At 36.5% G+C, this 21,404-nt stretch overlaps 1 protein-coding gene across 2 annotated transcripts in view; it reads right to left on the bottom strand.

Annotated features, from left to right (window-relative positions):
* The window catches only part of KPNA3 (karyopherin subunit alpha 3), a 119,581-nt gene that overhangs the window by 7,022 nt on the left and 91,155 nt on the right, over positions 1 to 21,404 (bottom strand). For both annotated transcript variants that reach the window (XM_036744725.1, XM_036744726.1), the window contains 5 exons: positions 14,624 to 14,755; positions 5,745 to 5,873; positions 2,554 to 2,658; positions 2,263 to 2,334; positions 1,916 to 2,078 (listed from right to left, as the gene is read on the bottom strand). In XM_036744725.1, coding sequence (XP_036600620.1) covers positions 1,916 to 2,078; positions 2,263 to 2,334; positions 2,554 to 2,658; positions 5,745 to 5,873; positions 14,624 to 14,755 — 601 coding nt within the window. The remainder of the gene's footprint in view (positions 1 to 1,915; positions 2,079 to 2,262; positions 2,335 to 2,553; positions 2,659 to 5,744; positions 5,874 to 14,623; positions 14,756 to 21,404) is intronic.

The raw sequence follows: 21,404 nt of genomic DNA, 5'->3' as shown, positions 1-21,404 counted from the left end.
GAGAGTACCAGAGGGCTTCCTATAAAAGATCCTGCCTGAATTACATCTTAAAGGAAGAGAGGAACTCTATGAGGCAGAAATAAGGAAGAAGTGGATTTCAGGCACGTGGTTTAGCCAATGCAAAAAAGGGGAGGTGAAATGTTACGTGTGAGAGCAGTTAACTTTGGCTGGACTGCAGAATACAGGACGGAGTGTAATGTCTAATTAAGATTGAAAAGACAGGTTGGGGCCACGTAATGCAGGGCTTTCAAACCTTAACAGGAGTTTGTATTTTATCCTAAAGGCAAAAGGAAATCGCTGGAGACTGCGTCACAAATTAGCTCTGCATTTAAGGAAGATGGCTTTAGCATCAGTGTATATATAGGATCTCCCCACTGGAGTGGGGGAGAAAGGAAGTAGGGAGATGAATTAGGAGCTGTTGTATTTATCTAGTCAAGAGGTGATAAGAGTCTGAACTAGTGTGGTAGCTATATTAGTAGAAAGAAGAGGTCAGATGGGAGAAATGTGAATATAGAAATGAAAAAAATTTGGCAACTGATTGGTATGTAGGGTAAGAGGGGTGAAGCAAACAGGATAATACCAAGGTTCTAAATGGGTGGCTGTGCTTTTGTCAGAAATGGGCAAGTTTAAAAGAGCAGAGGGTTTTGGGGAAAGATTCAGTTTTAGATATGGTCAATCTGATGTCTTCCAGAAATCAAGTCTGAAACATCCAACAGGCAAATGGTGATGCGAGACTAAAGGAAATAATATGCTCATGAGAGCTAATGAGGTTACAATATAGACTGCATAGAAGGAGAAAAGAAGATGGCTTAGGACATAACCTTGGGAGACACTCACAGTTAAGTATATGAATGAGCCAGAACAAGAGACTAAGAGCAAGTAGTCAGAGAGGAAGGAGGAGAACCAGCAGAGAGTAGTGTCATGAAAACCCAGGGAAAATATTCAAGAAGGTAGAGTGGTCAACAGTGTCAAATCAGGAGATAAAACCTAAAAGGATTAGGACTAACATTAAATTTGGCAATTGAGAGATCGTTAGCTAACTCTGGAGAGAGAAGTTTCAGTTGAAGCCAGGTCAGAGGCCAGTTTACAAAGGCCTGAGGAGTAGGTAGTGTGTGAGAAGAGAGGCACTGGAAACAATGTGTGGACTTCTTTTTTCAAAGAGTTTGGCTTAAAATGAGAGGGTTGATAAAGGACAATAGCTTGAGGGGATAGTAGAGTCTAGTTGAGGTTTTTCTTGATGAATTAAAAGACAAGGATTTCAGCTAAGAAATGGAGGACAGAGAAGTATGAGAGCCTTGAGATGAGAGAAGGTTTTAAATAGCTTCTGCAGGAAGTCAGACAGGGAACCACTGAGGAGTAAAAGGACTGCCCTGCTGCAGTGAAGACCCAACTGAGGCTGGATAATATGAATTTATGATATACCCAGTAAGCATGGTTGAGACTTCCTCCAGTGGGGTTCAACTGCTTGTGAGTACGAGTCATCAAGGACTCAGCATGAGAAGAGTAGCAACAGGACAAGAGGGCAAGAGATTCAAGAGCAGAAGACAGAAAAAAGCTGAAATAACTATTGGGTTGAGAGAGAATAAAGTGAAGTCAGAGCAAAGATAATAGTGTGAGAAAGCATTCCTTTAAGCAACAGTTGGTGCTCAATACTGGAATTGACTGATATAGAATTTTGGGTCTTTTTTAAGCTCTAAAATTGTATGTTATTCATTTTCTCTCTAAAAATATCACTCATATTACAATAAAGCCTGACTATTCTCTTAGACCTGAGTTTTGGCAAAGAAAAAGGAGTATTGAAAAACTTATTTCAGAGAAAAATATAGGTTCTAAGTAAGTGAACATCATTAATCTTGCCCCACAAGTTTAGAAAAGAGCACTGAAAATTAGCTGACGTTAAAACATCAAGTCTTACCTCCACATTCTTCTATTATTTCAGCTATTGCGCTAGCTTCATCACCAGCCATTATCAGAATGTTTTTCAGACCATCTAGAACCACCTGAACCACCTGAGAGTCTTTTACTGACAGTAAGTTACAGAATGGTGGTATTACATTCTTCTGTACAAGGTATTCAACCTAAAAAGGAAAGGAAAAATTTGTTATTTTTAAACATACATAGAATCTTTTTTTCCCAATGAGCTCAAGGAATTATCAACTGAATAAAATTTTTTTTTAAACAGCTTAGAAGAAGGTGTATTTGCATATCTTTAATGAGCAACTTAAAATAATTTGATAACTATTTCATGCAGTCACTTAGTACCTGATCTTTTCGCCCACTTATCGTCAAGTTGCTGATTGCCCAAGCAGCTTCTTTTTGGGTTCCAAAGTCCCCCTGAGAATTAAAAAACAAATTTAAAATGTACTAACTGCTTGCTAAGATGATTAAGTTATGTTGTATCCGAAATTTTATTTAAGATTTAGTTATGTTGTATTGGAAATTTTATTTAAAATTTTTTTTATCAATATCCTTTGTTTTTAAATTATCTACACTTCCCTCCCAAAAAGTCAGTGTCAAATACTTTAAATTAGTTTAACTCATAATATGACTGACCTTAGCCAGCTGGTGTATGATCATAGGGATTAATCCAGCATCTATTACAGCTTGTACTTGTTGCTGGTTTCCTGCTGTTATATTGGAAAGGAACCAAACTGCTTCCTATAATTGGACAAAATAAAAATAAAATTTTTGACATATGTTGAATTTAAATAAAACACATTAAGATAAATTAACAAAATCATATTACAAGTACTAACTAAACAAAGTACACAACATATACAAAATCTTTCACTGATAATATTAGGATCCTATTAACAAACTAGCATTATCACATTTTTAGTCAGGAACAGACAAAAAAAAAATCAAAACTAAACCTACTGAAACTAAATCTAACATAGCATTCATGGTGGCATTACACTTGAATTTGTTCCATACATTATATTTAGTTCAGAAAAGTTTTCTAACGTAACAGTCAGTTAATTTTTTACCACCAAAAATATTTATGTGGCTAATGTCTGGGGCCTAAGAGTTTTCAGTATTCAATCTAAGAAAGACAACTTCTTGGGATCCTGGGTAACAACTTCCATGTCCACCTTCTTGTAACAGTAGTGTAACTGCAATAGCTGTGAGAGACCAAGCTGACCAATAGAACCAGGAAAGTCCAAGACCCTAAGACAACATCAAGAATTAACAGTCTCATCCAAGATAAGTAGAGATTTTCAGTCAGTACTAAACAGAGATTGCTCACACCAAGTGGCTATTAGGGAAGAACCAGAACATAGATATACTAAAGGGTGCTGTAATGTTCTCCTCAGAGATGGGTAAAATCTGATCATTTTACTGTTTTCATCTGCACTGAAAGACAAAAAATTCAGTGCACTAGACAGACTTGGTAGTGACAGAAATGTTATAATGAGAACAAATGTGGGGTTAAGAAAGGACCTAGAGACTTGGGACTTTGATATCCAGACAAAACCAGTCTGAAATCAAAAAGTAGTAGGCTGGGAGAATGACCAAACAAAAAAAGAATCCCACCACAAAATGCTTATCATGGTGACAGGGACACTCAGGACACAAACACAGAAGAGAATGACTCCTAAACATCTACAAGCAAAGCCTCAAGGAAAAACACATCCTGAGAACAAATTCAACTACAATCCCTGGAAGACCTGAGGCAAGAGTTTAAAAAAGAGTTCAAAAATTTTTTTTATAAATGAAATGAGAAAGCTAAAGAAAAAAGTTGGAAAAGAACTACAAATTATTGTAGAAAGAACTGAAAAGGGAATTAACAGCTCGGAACAACAGGTACAAAACTTTGCCCAAGCAACAAACTCCCTGAAAATTAAAATGGACTAAATAGAAGATACTAGGAGTCAATGGGAAATATTAAAACAAAGTCAAAAGATTGAGGAGAAAAAAATTTCAGAATCACTGGACTACCTAAAAGCCATGAACAAAAAACAATGCCTAGACCTCATATTTCAAGAAATCTTAAAGAAAACTGTTCAGATCTCTTAGAACCAGAGGGCAAAGAAAGAACCCACTGGTCACCTCCTGAAAGAAACCCCCAAATGAAAACTCCCAGAAATATTCTAGCTCAAATCCAGAGTTTTTAGGTCAAAGAAAAAAATGCCTTAAGCAGCCAGAAAGAAAGAATTCAAAGAGCCACAGTAGGGATCATACATGATTTAGCACCTACCACTACAAAAGAACAGAAAGCTTGAAAGAAAGGAAACGAGCATTTATTAAAGTCCTACAATGTGCCAGGTGCTACGTTAAGTACTTTACAAATATCTCATTTGATCCAATTTGGAAGGTAGGTGCTATTGTTAATCCTATTTTATCATCCCCAGTTGAGGAAACTGAAGTAGTTTGAATGACTTTCCAAATACTACTGAGCTATTAAGTGTCTGAAACTAGATTTTTGAACCTAGGTCTTCTTGAGTCCAAGTTCAGTACTGGTCCCTACTTCCAGGTTCGTTGCCAGTTGGCAAAGTATATAGGCTTACAGCCAAGAATAACCTGCCCAGTAAAAATGAGTTTAATCCTGCAGGAGAAAAAAAATGTACCTTTAATGAAAGCAGATTTTCAACATTCCTGATAAAAAGACCAGAGCTGTATAAGAAACTTTAAAGTTCAAACATAAGAGTTAAGAACAAGGAGTCTAATCACACAGGAGGCATGGAAGTGGTTCTGTTATATCTTGATTATCTTAAAAGAAGAATGGAAAGGTAGGGGAAGAAGAATACACTGGGGTGAGGGGGAAAGGAAGGCTAGGAGAAATCTCACATAATTAGGGTTCATAAGTAGGAGTCTATGAAAAGATAAAAAGGAAGAAACAGTGGGGGTAGGGGAGGAATGGTTGACACCTGAATGATTATCTGAACCAAGTGGAGGAGGGAAGAATACATGCACCATTGAGCATAAAAATAGGAAGAGGAGTAAGTAAAATTGGGGGGAGGGTAGGTTAAGGAAAGTACTAATCCTTAGTAAAATAAACTCTAAGGATGTACAAAAACGTTTATTCCTTTGAAGTGACAAAGGATGGGAATTTTAGGGGGTGCCCATCAATTGGGGTCTGGCTGGGTTAGTATAAAAATATGATGGAATACTATTGTGCTGTAAGAAATGACGAAGGGAATGATTTTAGAGAAACCTGGGGAGAACTGTATGAACTAATGCAGAGTAAAGTGAACAGAATCAGATGTGTAATTTAGACAATGACAACAATATTATAAAAACAAACATTTAAAGACTTAACATGAAACTTGACCCCGATGAAGAGAACAGAGACTCAGAGAACAGAACTATATCTATATCTATATGCACAGACTTAGATGTCTGTATGGTTTTTTCCTTTTAGACATGGTCAATATGATAATCTGTTTTGAATTTGAAATTTGCTTGAATTAAACCATTAATGTTTGTATCAAGTTTGGTTTTTCTTTCACTTGCAATTGGGGGGTGGAAGGGAAGGGCAAGAAGGAGAGAGGACAGATTCTTGATTGAAAATAAATGAACAACTAGGTGAGTACTGGTCCCCACTTTTCATCAAACAACAAAGAACAATATTACTGAAACAAAACTGTCCTGATCAAAGCACTGCTCTGATACTATGTTAGTCATATACACTAAACAATTAATAAGTGAAACAAAATGAACTCAGAGGTAACTGTAATATTCTTTTATTAACTGAAAATAATAAAGAAGAGACAAAAATGTAATAGGAAAACTCTACTACATACCTTATTTATCTTCTCTTTTGGGTGAGACAAGAGATTTGGGAAGTGTGAAAGAACATCACAGTTGAGAACAACTTGCGTCTGCTCATCAGTGCCTGTCACTATGTTGCCTACTGCTCTCAGAGCTGCTGTCTGTAACGGCAGGAGAGGGAATAAATTTTTGTTCCTTAAAGAAAATTCATGTCTTCTTTAAATCATCTGGTTGGACTTGAGAATATTCATTTCTGAATTTTTAAAGGAAGTCAGTTTTTAAGGTTAGTCAATAAGCATTTATTAAACACCTACTATGAGCCAGGCACATAGTAAGTCCTGGCAATACAAAAGGTCTCTTGACTTCAAGGAGTACATAATCTAATGCTTGCGAAAAAAATATAGATTAAAAAATCCCAAATAACCAATGTAATAGAAAAAAAAGATTAAAGAGTGGAATGTAAAGAGAAAACCTGAAGGACTAGTGATTTAAGGCTCACTCTTTACTGCTTAATAATAGCATCTTGATATACTGCAGCTATATTCCTTTTTAAGACAATTCTGTCTCAATATTAAGCTATTTGATCATTTTTTCCTACCTTCATAATACTGGCTCAAAACAAGATGACTCTTCTTGTGCTTTTAAAATCTATATCAATATTTATAAATTAAAATCATTAACAAATGTTCCAGATGGGTTGTTTCTTAGCTTTTCATTTACGAGCCATCAATCATATGACAATATAAATGTTGAAGGCTAAAATTTAAAGCATATAACTTTCTGTCAAAGTATACATGTGGTAAAAGCATGAATTATACAAGGTTTATCATTTTTAGAAATACATTGATATTATCTGCTCCTATAAGATTTTTTTGTTAGCTACATAAAAATAAGTGGGTTTTCTTAACCTTCTAATTACTTTCATTTTTTCAGTCATTAAAAAACATACAGGCCATCTACTATGGGCAGGGCACTATGCTAGGCATTTTGCTAAAGAGTATTAGCAACTAACAACTTATTCTGGCAATGAAAACTAAGAAGCAATATACCAATACATGGAAGTAAACATATAAAGTATTCTTTCTTAAAAAAAAAAAAAGGACCTACTTATAACTAAAGCTATGGTATTTTAGAATTCCAATATTTTGGGCCCACACTAGAATAGAAACCAGGACTCAATAGTCTTAATCACTAATATTAGGATTAATATCATAACTAAGAATTAACTGTGATAGATTTTCTTGTCCTTGATGTTGGGAACAAAGTCAAGGCAGATTTCTTCCCATCTTTTGGGCTATCAGTGGAAGTTGGTTCCTTTTCTTGGAAGGTTGAGGCTAGGAGATACTAGTCTCAGGCTCTATACTGGAAGATAATGGGGATGGATGAAAAGGGAGTAAAAGAATTATGGCTACCTCCTTCTTGCAGGAAGGTATAAAGGACATAAAGACTTTCTTCAATTAGCCAGTGATTTGTTTAAAAACAAAAAAAAAGTCCATCCTGCCCATACCCCATTCACCAGTGTCAGAAATTCCAACAATCAGAGGTTCACATGGGTCAACAAGCTCTGTATTTTAAATGCCAACCTCAGCCATTTACACACCCTAGCATCTAACAGTTTAACAGTTTAATCAGACTGTTTCTCTTTGAAAACCCAAACAAGTTAACTGCTCTGAAAAACTCAGAATTTTTATTAGGTAGAGAGGTTAAAGAAGAGGAAGGAGAAAATTTTAAAGTATTGGCCTTCTCCTCTGGGAGGAAGCTATCATCTTTTTCCCCAAATCCAGCCCTCCTTCAAATTTTCCTATTTTTGTTGAAGGCATCACCATTCTTCCATTCTCTCAGCTTCATAACTTTGGCATCATCATCCTTGATTCCTCCTTCTATTTCACCTCCTATATATCCAACCTGTTGCCACATCTGACCATTTCTAAGTGCACATCTCATGAGTGACCCATTCCCTCTATTCTTAGAGCCACCACTACCTCAATTCAATTTTTTACCATCTTCTGCCTTAATTACTGCAGTGGCCTTCTCATTTCTACCTTTCACCTCATCCCATTGCAGCCCATTCAGTGCTGATCTGACCATAGACCACCCCTGTTTAATCAACTCTAAAGGTGACTTTCTATCACCTCTATGATCAATACATTTTTCTATTTGGCTTTTCAATTCCTATACAACCTGGCCCTAGTTTATCTTCTCTGTCTCAATCTACATGCTTTTTTTTTTTTTTTACTGTAATCTGTGACTTGGCCAAACAAGCCTTCTCCATCCCTTCTTCCATCTCTGTGCCTCTGCATTGGGGTGCTCGGTGCCAAGAAGGAACTTTTTTCCCTCTGCCACCCAGAATGCTCTTCTGACAAGATATAACCCAAGCACTATTTCCACATGAAGCTTTTTCAGGTGTCCCTGGCTTCTGGAGCTGTGAGAACCAGAGCAGAGTATCTGTTCAGTGCTTAACTTAGTGCTTGGCAAAGAGCAGTGTGTAATAAATGCTTAGATTTTTCCTTTTCTCCCTCCTCTGTATTTGTTTATATTTTCATTATATTTATTCTGTACACAGTTACATGTGCATTCATGGTCTGCAATAGTAGAGAAGAGTTCTTATCCCAGAAGCTGGGGTCTTTGGGCTTATCAAACACTAGATTACTATGGTCATTTACTACTGTGTCTTGTTTACCTAATCTATTCCATTGATCTACCACTCTGTTTCTTAGCTAGTAGGAGATAGTTTTGAAGACTGCTGCTTTATGATATAGTTTGAGATCTGGTAAGGCTAAGCCACCTTGCTTTGCATTTTTTTCCATTACTTCTCTTGATATTCCCAACTTTTTGTTCTGCCAGATTAATTTTGTTATTGTTTCTAGTTCTATAAAATAATTTTTTGGTAGTCTGATTGGTATGGCACTGAGTAAGTAAATTAGGTAGAATTGTCATTTTTACTATATTGGCTCAGCCTACCTATGAGCAATTGATATTTTTTCAATTGTTTAGACCTGTCTTTATTTTTGTGGAAAGTGTTTTGTAATTGTGTTCATATAGTTTCTAGGTTTGTCTTGGCAGGTAGATGCCCAAATATTTCATATTGTCTGCAGTTATTTTAACTGGAATTTCTCTTTGTATCTCTTGCTGGTGGGCTTTGTTGGTAATATATTGAAATGCTGGTGATTAATGTGGATTCATTTTATATCCTGCAACTTTGCTAAAGTTGTTAATCATTTCAAGTAGTTTTTCAGTTGATTCATTAGATTCTCTAAGTATACCACCATATCACCTGCTAAGAGTGTTAGTTTTGTTTCTTCACTGACTATTCTAAATCCTTTAGTTTATTTTTCCTCTTATTGCAACAGTCCACATTTCTAGTACAATATTGAATAAGAGTGGTGAAAATGAACATCCTTGCTTCACCCCTGACATTACTGAAAGGGCTTCTAGCTTATATGCATTGCAGATAATGCTTACTGGTGATTATTATCATTGTAAGAAAAGCTCCATTTATACCTATGTTCCTTAGTGTTTTTATTTGGCATGAATGCTGTATTTTGTCACAATTATTTTCAGCATCTTTTGAGATAATCATGATTTCTGTTGGTTTTGTTATGGATATGGTCAATTATGCTCATAGTTTTCCTAATATTGAACCAATCCTGCATTCCTGGTGTAAATTCCACCTGATCATAGTGTATGATCCTGGTGATATATTGATTTAATCTCCTTGGTAGTATTTTATTTAAAATCTTTGCAACAATATTCATAAGGGAAATTGGTCAAAAGTTTTCTTTCTGTTTTGGCTTTTCCTGGTTTAGGTATTAGCACCGTATTTGTGTCATAAAAGGAATTTGGTAGGACTCCTTTACCTGTTTCCTCAAATAGTTTATATTATAGCGTTGGAGTTAATTTTTCTTTATATGTTTGGTAGAATTCGCTTGTTAATCCATCCGGCCCTAGGGCTTAGGGAGTTCACTGATGGCTTGTTCAATTTCTTTTTCTAAGATGGGGTTATTTAAACATTTTATTTCCTCTTCTGTTAATCTAGACAATTTATATCTTTGTAAATATTCATCCATTTAACTTACCTACTTATTTAATTTTGTAAAGCTATTCCCTATGTGACTGGATACAAAGGCAATGACCACTAAAAAGTTTCTCCATGTTCTCATAATTGTTCACTTCTGTCACACTGCCTGAAACCCAATGAATCAGCAATTCATTTTAGGTCAAGAACCTTTTCATTCTAAAATTCAAAATCCTTGAGAGATTAGTGGGTCATTAATCATTCATACCTTGGTGTAAATTAGTCTAAACAGAATGATTTCTTCCTATTACCTAGCTGTTATAAAGCACGATGAGAGAATAAATATTTTGATTAAGGGGAGGGAGGAAAGGTAATCTGGGAGAATGAATTGTAGAATGAAGACAAACCTGGATATGAGGACTAAGACAGGGGAGTTTGAGTTGCAAGAAGACCCATCTTTGTAAACCTGGGTGCCTGAAGTCAGGGGAGAATGAACAGTGAATGGGAAGAGGGCTCGCAGAAAGGTCACATCTACTGTGGTATACCTAGGGCTAATTCTGAACTATCCCCCTTTCTGGAAACCAGCTGGGAAGATAAGCATTATCCACTACCCATATTCTGAGCAGCAGTCTCTTATAATGTTATCTGAGCCCTGCTGATTTTTCTTGGGGGGGGGGGGTGTGCCCAGGGCAATTGGGATTAAGTGACTTGCCCAAGGTCACACAGCTAGTACATGTGTCAAGTGTCTGAAGCTGGATTTGAACTCAGGTCTTCCTGACCCCTCCCCCCCCCGAGCCGGTGTTCTACTCACTGTGCCACCTAGTCACCCCCTAACTCTTACTGATTTTTAATTTGCTAACTAACTGTATTCCAGCTCATTAGACTGACATTTCAACCTGTTCTGCCTGAAGCATGGTGGTGTAAGTGAAATTTGAGCCAATTTCTGTAGTGGTAAAAAAACTCTTAACCCTGGGATAAAAAGCAGGTAAGAAACTGTTCCTTCTCAACTTGCTGCCTTATTCCATTCTAATATCTCATCTCTCATTCCCAATTCTTCCCCTGTGGCAGTAAACGAATTTTATGAAGATACATATGGATGCCCTTAGATGGTTTAAAGGAACTAGTCTGGGATTAGCTGTTAATGACAAAGAGACTGAGGGTATGCTGTATATCGTCATACAAGCTGGCATGTTGGAAAAATTCTGACAACTTATTTTGTTTCTTCCATGCAGCCAAGCACAAAGCTAGGCACACATATCGCTTATTTCTATTTGGTTTCCACTTAACTAGGAAATTCAGTTATTTTAATATTCTGGCTAATTTAAATTTTAATTGTACAATCCTGAATGTTGTTTTGAAGAAATCAAGTTTCAGACATTCATAATAAATTCATACTGTATAATTAATTTTTATTTTTTTTATTATTTAATATATTTCATTTTCAGCACTGATTTTCACAAGAATTTGAATTACAAATTTTCTCCCCATTTCTACCCTCCCCCTCACTCCAAGATGGCGTATATTCTGGTTGCCCTGTTCTCTAGTCAGCCCTCCCTTCTGTCACCCCACTCCCTTCCCATCCCCTTTTCCCTTCCTTTCTTGTAGGGCAAGATAAATTTCTATGCCCCATTGCCTGTGTATCTTATTTTCTAGTTGCATGCAAAAACTTTTTTTTTTGTTTTTGAACATCTGTTTTTAAAACTTTGAGTTCCAAATTCTCTCCCCTCTTCCCTTCCCACCCACCCTCCCTAAGAAGGCAAGCAATTCAACATAGGCCACATGCGAATCATTATGTATAACCCTTCCACAATACTCATGTTGTGAAAGACTCACTATATTTTGCTCCTTCCTAACCTATCCCCCTTTATTGAATTTTCTCCCTTGACCCTGTCCCCTTTCTAAAGTGTTTGTTTTTGATTACCTCCACCCCCATCTGCCCTCCCTTCTATCATCCCCCCTTTTTTTCCTGTGGGGTGAGATACCCAATTGAGTATGTATGGTATTCCCTCCTCAGGTCAAATCTGATGAGAGCAAGATTCACTCATTCCCCCCTCACCTGCCTTCTCTTCTCTTCCTACAGAACTGCTTTTTCTTGCCACTTTTATGCAAGATAATTTACCCTATTCTATCTCTCCCTATCTCCCTCTCTCAATATATTCCTCTCTCATCCCTTAATTTGATTTTATTTCTTTTAGATATCTTCCCTTCATCTTCAACTCACCCTGTGCTCGCTCTCTCTCTCTCTCTCTCTCTCTCTATATATATATATATATATATATGTATACACATATGCATACACACACACTCACGTAGACACACACACACACACACACACACACACACACACATATATATATATATATATATATATATATATATATATATATATATATATATGCATATTCCCTTCAGCTACCCTAATACTGAGATCTCATGAATCATACACATCATCTTTCCATGTAGGAATGTTAGTTCAACTTTAGTAAGTCCCTTGCAATTTCTTTTTCTTGTTCTTTTTCTTGATTACCTTTTCATGCTTCTCTTGATTCTTGTGTTTGAAAGTCAAATTTTCTATTCAGCTCTGGTCTTTTCACTGAGAAAGCTTGAAAGTCCTCTATTTTCCTCTATTTTATTGAAAATCCATATTTTGCCTTGGAGCATGATACTCAGTTTTGCTGGGTAGGTGATTCTTGGTTTTAATCCTAGCTCCATTGACCTCCGGAAAATCGTATTCCAAGCCCTCTCTTAATGTAGAAGCTGCCAGATCTTGGGTTATTCTGATAGTGTTTCCACAATACTCAAATTGTTTCTTTCTGGCTGCTTGAAGTATTTTCTCCTTGATCTGGGAGCTCTGGAATTTGGCAACAATATTCCTAGGAGATTTCTTTTTGGGATCTATTTGAGGAGGTGATTGGTACATTGTTTCAATTTCTATTTTGCCCTGTGGCTCTAGAATATCAGGGCAGTTCTCCTTGATAATTTCTTGAAAGATGATATCGAGGCTCTTTTTTTGATCATGACTTTCAGGTAGTCCAATAATTTTTAAATTATTTCTCCTGGATCTATTTTCCAGGTCGGTGGTTTTTCCAATGAGATATTTCACATTGTCTTCCACTTTTTCATTCCTTTGGTTCTGTTTTATAATATCTTGATTTCTCATAAAGTCACTAGCTTCCACTTGCTCCAATCTAATTTTTAAGGTAGTATCTTCTTCAGTGGTCTTTTGGACCTCCTTTTCCATTTGGCTAATTCTGCTTTTCAAGGCATTCTTCTCCTCTTTGGCTTTTTGGAGCTCTTTTGCCATTTGAGTTAGTCTATTTTTTAAGGTGTTGTTTTCTTCAGTATTTTTTTCAGTATTTTTTTGGGTCTCCTTTAGCAAGTCATTGACTTGTTTTTCATGGTTTTCTCGCATCCTTCTCATTTCTCTTCCCAATTTTTCCTCTACTTCTCTAACTTGCTTTTCCAAATTCTTTTTGAGCTCTTCCATGGCCTGAGACCAGTTCATGTTTTTCTTGGAGGCTTTTATTGTAGGCTCTTTGACTTTGTTGACGTGTTCTGGCTGTATGTTTTGGTCTTCTTTGTCACCAAAGAAAGATTCCAAAGTCTGAGATTAAATCTGGGTGTGTTTTTGCTGCCTGGCCATGTTCCCATCCAACTAACTTGACCCTTGAGTTTTTCAGCGGGGTATGACTGCTTGTAGAGTAAAGAGTACTATGTTCCAAGCTTGGGGGGATGCGCTGTTGATTTCAGAGCTATTACGGTCAGCTCTGCCACACCAGCACTCCTCCTTCCCCAAGAACCGCCAGCCCGGACTGGGCTTAGATCTTCAGCAGGCTGTCCACACCTGCTCTGATCTGCCACTTAATTCCTCCCACCAGGTGGGCCTGGGGCCAGAAGCAACTGCAGCTGTAGTTCTGTAGCTGCCCCACCTCCGCTGCCCGTACAATGAACTCGAACTCCTTCCTCTCCTGCAGCTTTTCCCACTAACATTCTCTGTTGTCTTTGGTGTTTGTGGGTTAAGAAGTCTGGTAACTGCTGCAGCTCATTGATTCAGGGCGCTAGGGCACGCTCCGCCCGGCTCCTGGTCTGGTTGGTCTGCGCTGCCCACGCTGGGCTCTGCTCCACTCCACTCCCAGCTCCGTGCGGGGTAGACCTTACCGAGAGACCATCCAGGCTGTCCTGGGCTACAGCCCTGCTTCCCTCCACCATTTTGTGGGTTCTGCAGTTCTAGAATTGGTTCAGAGCCATTTTTTATAGGTTTTTGGAGGGACTTGGCGGGGAGCTCACGCTAGTCCCTGCTTTCCAGCTGCCATCTTGGCTCCGCCCCCCATACCGTATAATTAAAATCATGTGGAATGAAAAGTTAAACAGATCTAAACAGGAAAATCAGCCACAAATCAAACAACATTAAAAAAAAAATTTGTTTCAAATAACCTTAATACTTTAGGGATCCATATTTTCATCAGTGTTAGTTCCTCTTTAACAGATTGTCCTTAGTGGACAGTCTTTTTAAATTCCTATGGCTGAAAAAAAATTTTTATGATGAAGCAGCTAACCACTTCATGATGAAATGTGAAGCTGTTACTTAGTCATGCAGATTTTCAGAAATTACAGGCCCACACCAATACCCGAAGCCTTTCCAGAATGTTGAAATCTGTCAGTCTAATCTCTACTCGCAGAGCCTTCAAGAATTTAGGGTTTTCTCTATATATTTTTGATGTAGGCCCTTAATAAAGGTTCAAACTTTTACTCATATTAAAACAGTTCACTGCATTAAGCTAAGTTTTCGCAATCAAATTTTAATTAATAATATTTTTTTGGTAGAAATAACTGAAATTTACGCCAGTTTTAAATCAACCGGATTCTATGTTTATAAGAAAGTGGAACAATACTTACTTGAACTTTAACTTCCTGATGGCTCAGAAGAGGCACAAGAAATGGCACAACTCCTGAATCAATCACCATTTGAATCTGTTCATTACCTCCATCAGTTAGGTAAGACAAAGCCCAAACAGTGTCCACAAGAATCTATAGGAAACAACAGTAATTAAAAAAATAGCCATTTTGCATACTAATTTCAACATTTCATGTACACAAAACATTAGATGGCGGCAGAAAAAGTAGACAGATGTCAAGATTTGCTTCAGGATCACAAATGCCTGATTACCTGTGATGTTTCCTATCAAGTAACAGATATCATTCTCTCAGTCTTCATCCTCCTTTAATATGGACCTCTATCCCAATTCCCTCACTTTTAGATCAGAGATGCAAGTATCAGTTTATCAGAATGGAAAATTTCTTTTTTTTTGCTATGTCTGCCTCATTTTTACTTCAAATACAGATGTTTATAATGTCACTGATTCTTCTGAATGGAAACCTGTAGCAGCTAGCCCATCTACTTTAAGATTTATGAACTACTTACTACTTTGGGTCTTTTATCAAATCAAAGATATTTTGCACACATACTCGTGTGCAAAGGGAGATATAGCCAAAACGTTTTCTCTGTTCTCCTTTACTCTCTTAAACTTTCCATAGGGCCTTCAATAGGAGAAAAATGTTCTAATAAAAGGTTAACTCATAAAACCTTTTTTATTTTAACCATTTCTGATGGAAATTACCATCATCTCACTGTTATCAGTGTGTCTATCATCACCAAATTACAATCTGAAGATTCTGATGTTCACCTCTTGCTCTCTGATTATAATAGCAGCAGGAGAAAACGATATAAATGAGCACCTGTTCCTAACAAAGGATAAAGTATAGTATTTTTCATTGGTCTCTAAGGACATTACCTTTACTTTCAAATCAAAAGCTTCCTAAAAGTCTGAGGTTGCTATTAAGTTTGACCACAGCATATATGGGGTATTACTTGAAAACTATGCATTTCGTAGCCATTCCAGCCTTGTCTAATCTTTCTCACTTAAATCTTTGAGCACCTTGAAACTTTCACCATGGTTCCATGACACTATGCTCTTCTGATTCTCTTGGTCTTACCGCTTTCTATCTCTTTTGCTGCTCCTATTCTTCCAAGCCTTTGTTGTTGACTCTCTTGTGTTCTTCCCTAGATCCTCATTTTCTCTTACGAAAATCTTATCCACAAATATAGTTTCAACTACATCCTTCACAACTCAAGCCCAGTATTGTTAACTGGATTCTCATACCAATACTTCAAGCTCAATATAACAAAAATTGGACTTGTTTTCTCCCTCAAATACTCATTCTTTTCCAACTTCTCCATTCTAGGAACATTAACATATAACAAGAGCCAACCTATTTTTATTCTTCTTAAACTACAAATTACTTGACTCTTTAGTACTTATTGGAGTAGAATTTGGAAAGCTTCAAAAGACCAGTTTCACTAGCACTGAAAAACTTTTTAGGAGCTAGGATATGAGTTACTTGAATTTCCTAAACTATGGTCCGAAGCTTCATAGTTTGTGTACTATTTTTCCCCAGGTACATCTACCCTTCTAATGCCTCACTCTGAAATGTCTCCTGCCCATTAGAAGATACACACAGCTCGGTCAACTGTATTTACTCATGAGAATCTTTTGCTTTTTCAAATAACCCTGAGTAAAAGACAAAAAGCACCCTTTCATCTTTTCACAACAGAAAGTCTAAAATATATATTATAGTGTGAGTCCAAAAACAGACCTAGTTAGTTCTGCTGCCTGTGCTTACACTACTGTCTTAGCTATAGTATTCTGCTATATTTAATTCAATGCATATCTCTTAAACACCTATGTGGGAAAGGCATTGCTAGGAATATAGAGAAGTAAAGTAATATTCTCTGCCTTAAGTGATCATTTAAATTACAGGATTCTACAAGTGGAAGGCCTGATAAATTGCCTAGTCTAACGTCTTCATTTTACTGAGGAGGAAATTAAGACCTAGAAAAGTAAAATGACTTGCCTAAAGTCACATGGCTATGTGTTTGAACCAAAGGATCCTGGATGTCCCTTCCATTACACTAGGCTTTCAACTGAGCAGGCAGGTACAATGCCCCTCCACATCATACTTTCACTATGCGCCTGGTGACTATATTCAGTGATGCCCTAATGAGGACATCAAAATATGGTTTACTTTGCCTTTTTATCAAATTCAGCCCCACAGACCAGAGGGCTCTTCTTTGATTGAGAGGCCATCAGCATAAGTCAATAAAAACCCTTAATGCTATGAAGTGTTACTTTTCTTGCTACTGTAGAATTGTACAGCATTTTCCCCACCCACTCCCCCCAAACTCAGCATAGATTCCTCTTTTATTCTCCATTACAAGAATTTCTGTTGCTTATTGACTTTAAGCAGCTTCTGCTGTCTCCCCTCTTTTACTTTTCTCTCCTTTCCTCTCAGGTTTTTTAACTACCACGACAGATAGCTTTTATATCCAGACAGTCAATGAGAACACTTCTTTCTGAGCATCCAACTGACCATGTGCCGAGTATCTTTTGTAGTATCTTTGGGTTCTAAGCTCTTCTTGGCTGTTTTAATCAATGTTAACTGCTTGATGCCTATTTCTTTATTGCCAAAGATTCTTACTTAATTATTTTTAGGTATGGAGCTATTTCAAATGCTTTAAGCTGCCTGGAAGGCTGACTTCTGAATGAGGGGTTATTGTACTTTACAAATCCTTTATAAACAACATGTTGATGACTCTATCCCAAAAACATATACAGCAGCAGATATGAAAGAGGCTATGGGTCCTGTGCAGAGTCATTGTTAAAAATTAACAAATCCTATGTGAAAACTGATACCATATAAAGGTAAGGATATTCTATATGCAAACAAAGATCTTTATCATGAAATCTAAATAGTTAAAAACAAATTTCTGTTATCTCTACAACAGACTAATAAAGGTTACAAAGATAAGATGAAATGGAAGAATACCATAATGAAGAATGACAATATATATTCTTTGGAAAACTACATGATAATGTATATCAAAATGGTACAGGGTTTGGGGTTAGATAAAATTTTATAAAAGTATCAAATTATCTATGTACCACATTCATTGAAAAACAGTGAATTCCTAGAGCAAATCTAGCTTACATCAGGATTGTAGCCATGCTAGCTGCAACCTGACCCAGTTCCACTGAACTAGAGATGCAAAACATGAGAGGAGGATACTGAAACAGTCTATGTACAGTAAACTAAAGTTGAATATGCCTGGTAATATAAATGTTATGAAAACTCAATAGAGATTAGTTCAAGCTAAGAGCAGATTATTAACTGCTAGCATTCATGTCAGTCTGACAGAAGTCATCAGAAACGGATGGCTAGTTTTGATCTAGCATTGAATAGGCAACTTCAAAAGGACAAAAATCTAGTCAAAGATAACAAGTCTGACTCGGAATGTAGCTAGTAAAAAAATTATACACATTCTCTACATGGAATGGAATGGAACACAGATTAGACATTAGCTTTTTTTTTTTGGTCAACTTAGTAAATGTAGCTGTATCATTAGCAGGGTCATCTTTGACAAAAAACAAACAAAAAACAAAAAACAAACAAAAAAAAACATCAAACAGTTAAGTTTGTAAACATTTCAGTAGCCTCACAAATAATCACATATTGTAAGTAATCATGAACAATAAAAAATATATTTTACTACCTGGAACCACCAAAAGTTAGGATAAGGAATAAAAAACAAAAGAAAGCTGATAAACATTTACATTTGTTCCCAAGGTTGTCTTACAGAACATAAAATAAAATGTTTGTCGAATTGAAAAAAACCAATGTTTTCTACCCTAGATAGTACAATGAGGAGCTTATTATTTAAAAGACAGAATTAAATATGTTGTAATGTTGACTTCTAATTATTCTCATAATTATCAGCTTGTGTGTTTCAAGAATAATTTCCTCTCAGAGCCCATATCCAGATGTGCAGGAGGGAAAATTGAAATTGAGCCCCTCCCTGTGGCAAAGTTCCTTTCTGTTCAACTAATAAATTATTCAGGTTTTTTGATTATTTACAATAATGATCCAATTCATTGGGAGCAAATAATTAAAAATTAATAACATGCCAAGTTATTGACAGTGGCAAGAAAAATGGGCTAAAATAGATGGCCATTAATTAAATTATAAGTTGAATTCTAATTTTACTATTTAAAATTAACACATTAGTTTAGAAGTTGTATTGTTGCTTTCAGGAATACTGTTGGTTTTAAAATCACAGCATTATTATACTCGGAAAGTAATATCAGATTCTGAAGCAAAACCTGAAGGAATTTTAAGTAAGGACAATGGACAAAGTGGAGTGCTTCCAGAGGAAGGTAATCAAGATGGTCAGGAGACTGGGGATGTTTGGTCTGCAGAAGAGATAAAGATGGACTGGACTTAATTTGCTTGGTGCCAGAAGAAATAACAAGGAGTGGTGAGCTGAAGTTGCTGAGATACATTCAGATTTGATGCATAGAAAAAATTTCTAACAATCAAAGCTATCCAAAGGTTTAAAGGACCACCTGTGTAGATAGTAGGTTTCCCATTATTGGGATAAATACTTGTCAGTAATTTTGCAGTGGGAGATTCTTGGTAAAGGAATGGGTTGGGCCAAATGGCCTCAAGTCTTTTTAAAATTAACACCTATGAAAAAAAAACTTGCCCAAGGCCACTTCTTTAAAATGGTTTCAAATGTCTTTATTTGGTCAGGAATGCAATCTCCAATTATTCCTATGAGAATAATTCCAACAGGAAGAAAAATCTCGTTTGTGACTGATTTCCAGAAGTGAATTGCAGTTAAAAATAATATACTTTGTTTTGTGAGGAAACGAAAGATTAAACTTTTTAACATAATACCATTTTTATTTAATATACTTTAGAGCCCACTAAGTATGTTTATATACATTATCTCATGAGAACTTCAAAACAATACTATGAGATAAACAGGTTAGGAGTTTTTATTTCTGTATTGCATATGAGGAAACGGAGGTATGGAGAAGTTAAGTTGCTCAAGACCAAGTTGAGTTGTAGAGCAGAACCCAAACCACATCTTCTAATTCTTAATCTAGGCGGCTTTCCACCATATCATATACTGGCATCACCAGGGTCTTATTGCATCACATTAGATTAAATCAGTAGGGGTGGCTATCTTCTTGTTCTCTGGATGGAATGGTACCATTGGCTGATCAAAGAAATTGCAACTTCGGATATGCATAATCTTCTAAATCTATTGTTAAACCATTGCTTCCAACCTCTTCCCTCTTTTATGTCTTTGAACATAGCTTGTTCACTTGATTTTTATTACCTATTGCTTTGCCAAAGCCTTTTGGACATTGCTACTTAGCAGATTCCTGACCTAATACTACTCTATAAAAACCTGTCCTTGTTTTTATGATACAGTCTTCATCTGTGTGGTTGGTCTATGTAGTTGCTACAGTATGTTGAAAAATTTATTCCTCTGCCCCTAGACATCTGCTTACTTGGTTTAACCTGAGGTCCCTTGTTTCTGATAGAGCCTTTCTACCTTATGTAGGAAGCAGGAAGGGGAGACAGAAGACACTCTGAAGAAAGATAATCAGGTAAAGTCAGGATTATCTTGCTTTTTTCCCTATCAAGTTCTTTTCTCAACAGTTTTATTTTTTCTTTCTGGTCAAGACTCATGCCTTCATTTCTTTAGAGGACTCCTGGGGTGAATTTTGCAGACTGACAATGTCTTGAGAGTATTGCCTGGTACAATGTCAGGTTAAATTACTTGTCCATAGTTATATAGCCAGTGTGAAACAAAGGCAAAATTTGAACCCAGGTCTTTTTGATGCCATGGCTGTTCTGATCACTATACCATATTTCATTTCTTGACCATATTTCTTCTCCTGTTGTATTTAGCCATCCTCAATAATTACATTTTGTTTAGGCTGAGATTAGATTTAAGGACTCCTGACAGTGAAAAGAAGTACCTCATAAGTGGGTAGTAAGTGTGCCTGAAATTGTCAGGTACCCCAAATAAAACACCAAGTGGATTATTTGTACATAGGAAATTAAGAACTGACACATATTTCAACAATTCTTCTTCTTTTTGTGGAAATTCCCTCCCTCCCAATGCAGATCAATAATTCCTCTATAATTTAGAACATTTTTTAAAATTGTTCTCCCTATCTTGTCCAGACTGGAAGTATAATAGCCACTCATAGGCCTATTGATAGTCATGGAAACTTTAACCTGCTTTGCTTTTCTGACTTGGGCTGGCCAGCCTTTCCTCTATTCCTACAGGCCCACCATATTCATGCTGGATTTAGCATAGACACCCAATTGCCTTTGGCCTTACTGTCAATCAGGACAGGATTATAAAACTACAACTAAATCTACTAACCAGGACATAACCAAAACTGCTCAGAACATGATCTTACAATACTTTGCCTATAGCAGGCAGTAATGTCAGAAGTGAAAGTGAAATTTATCAAGTATCTTAGTTCCTTTAGGTTAACATTTTTATTTATTGGCTTTGGGAATATTCTAAGATCACACATTATTTCCAAAACAGAGGAATTAAATTTACTTAAACTTTAGCCAGCAAAATAAATGGTCTGCCTAAATAACAACCTTCATATTTTAAATTTTATTCTCTAATCTTCAATTCTTGCCCTTAAATAATATTCTAGTACTAAAACATGATAAGCTGTTGCCATCCAACTAGTGCATGTTAACCCATCCAAGATTAATATTTATGCTGCATAGGCAATCTAGA

Source organism: Trichosurus vulpecula, chromosome 2 (assembly GCF_011100635.1).
Source record: "Trichosurus vulpecula isolate mTriVul1 chromosome 2, mTriVul1.pri, whole genome shotgun sequence".
Lineage (NCBI taxonomy): Eukaryota > Metazoa > Chordata > Mammalia > Diprotodontia > Phalangeridae > Trichosurus > Trichosurus vulpecula.
Note: the sequence above shows the minus strand (reverse complement) of the source record. Positions and strands in the feature narration are given on the sequence as shown.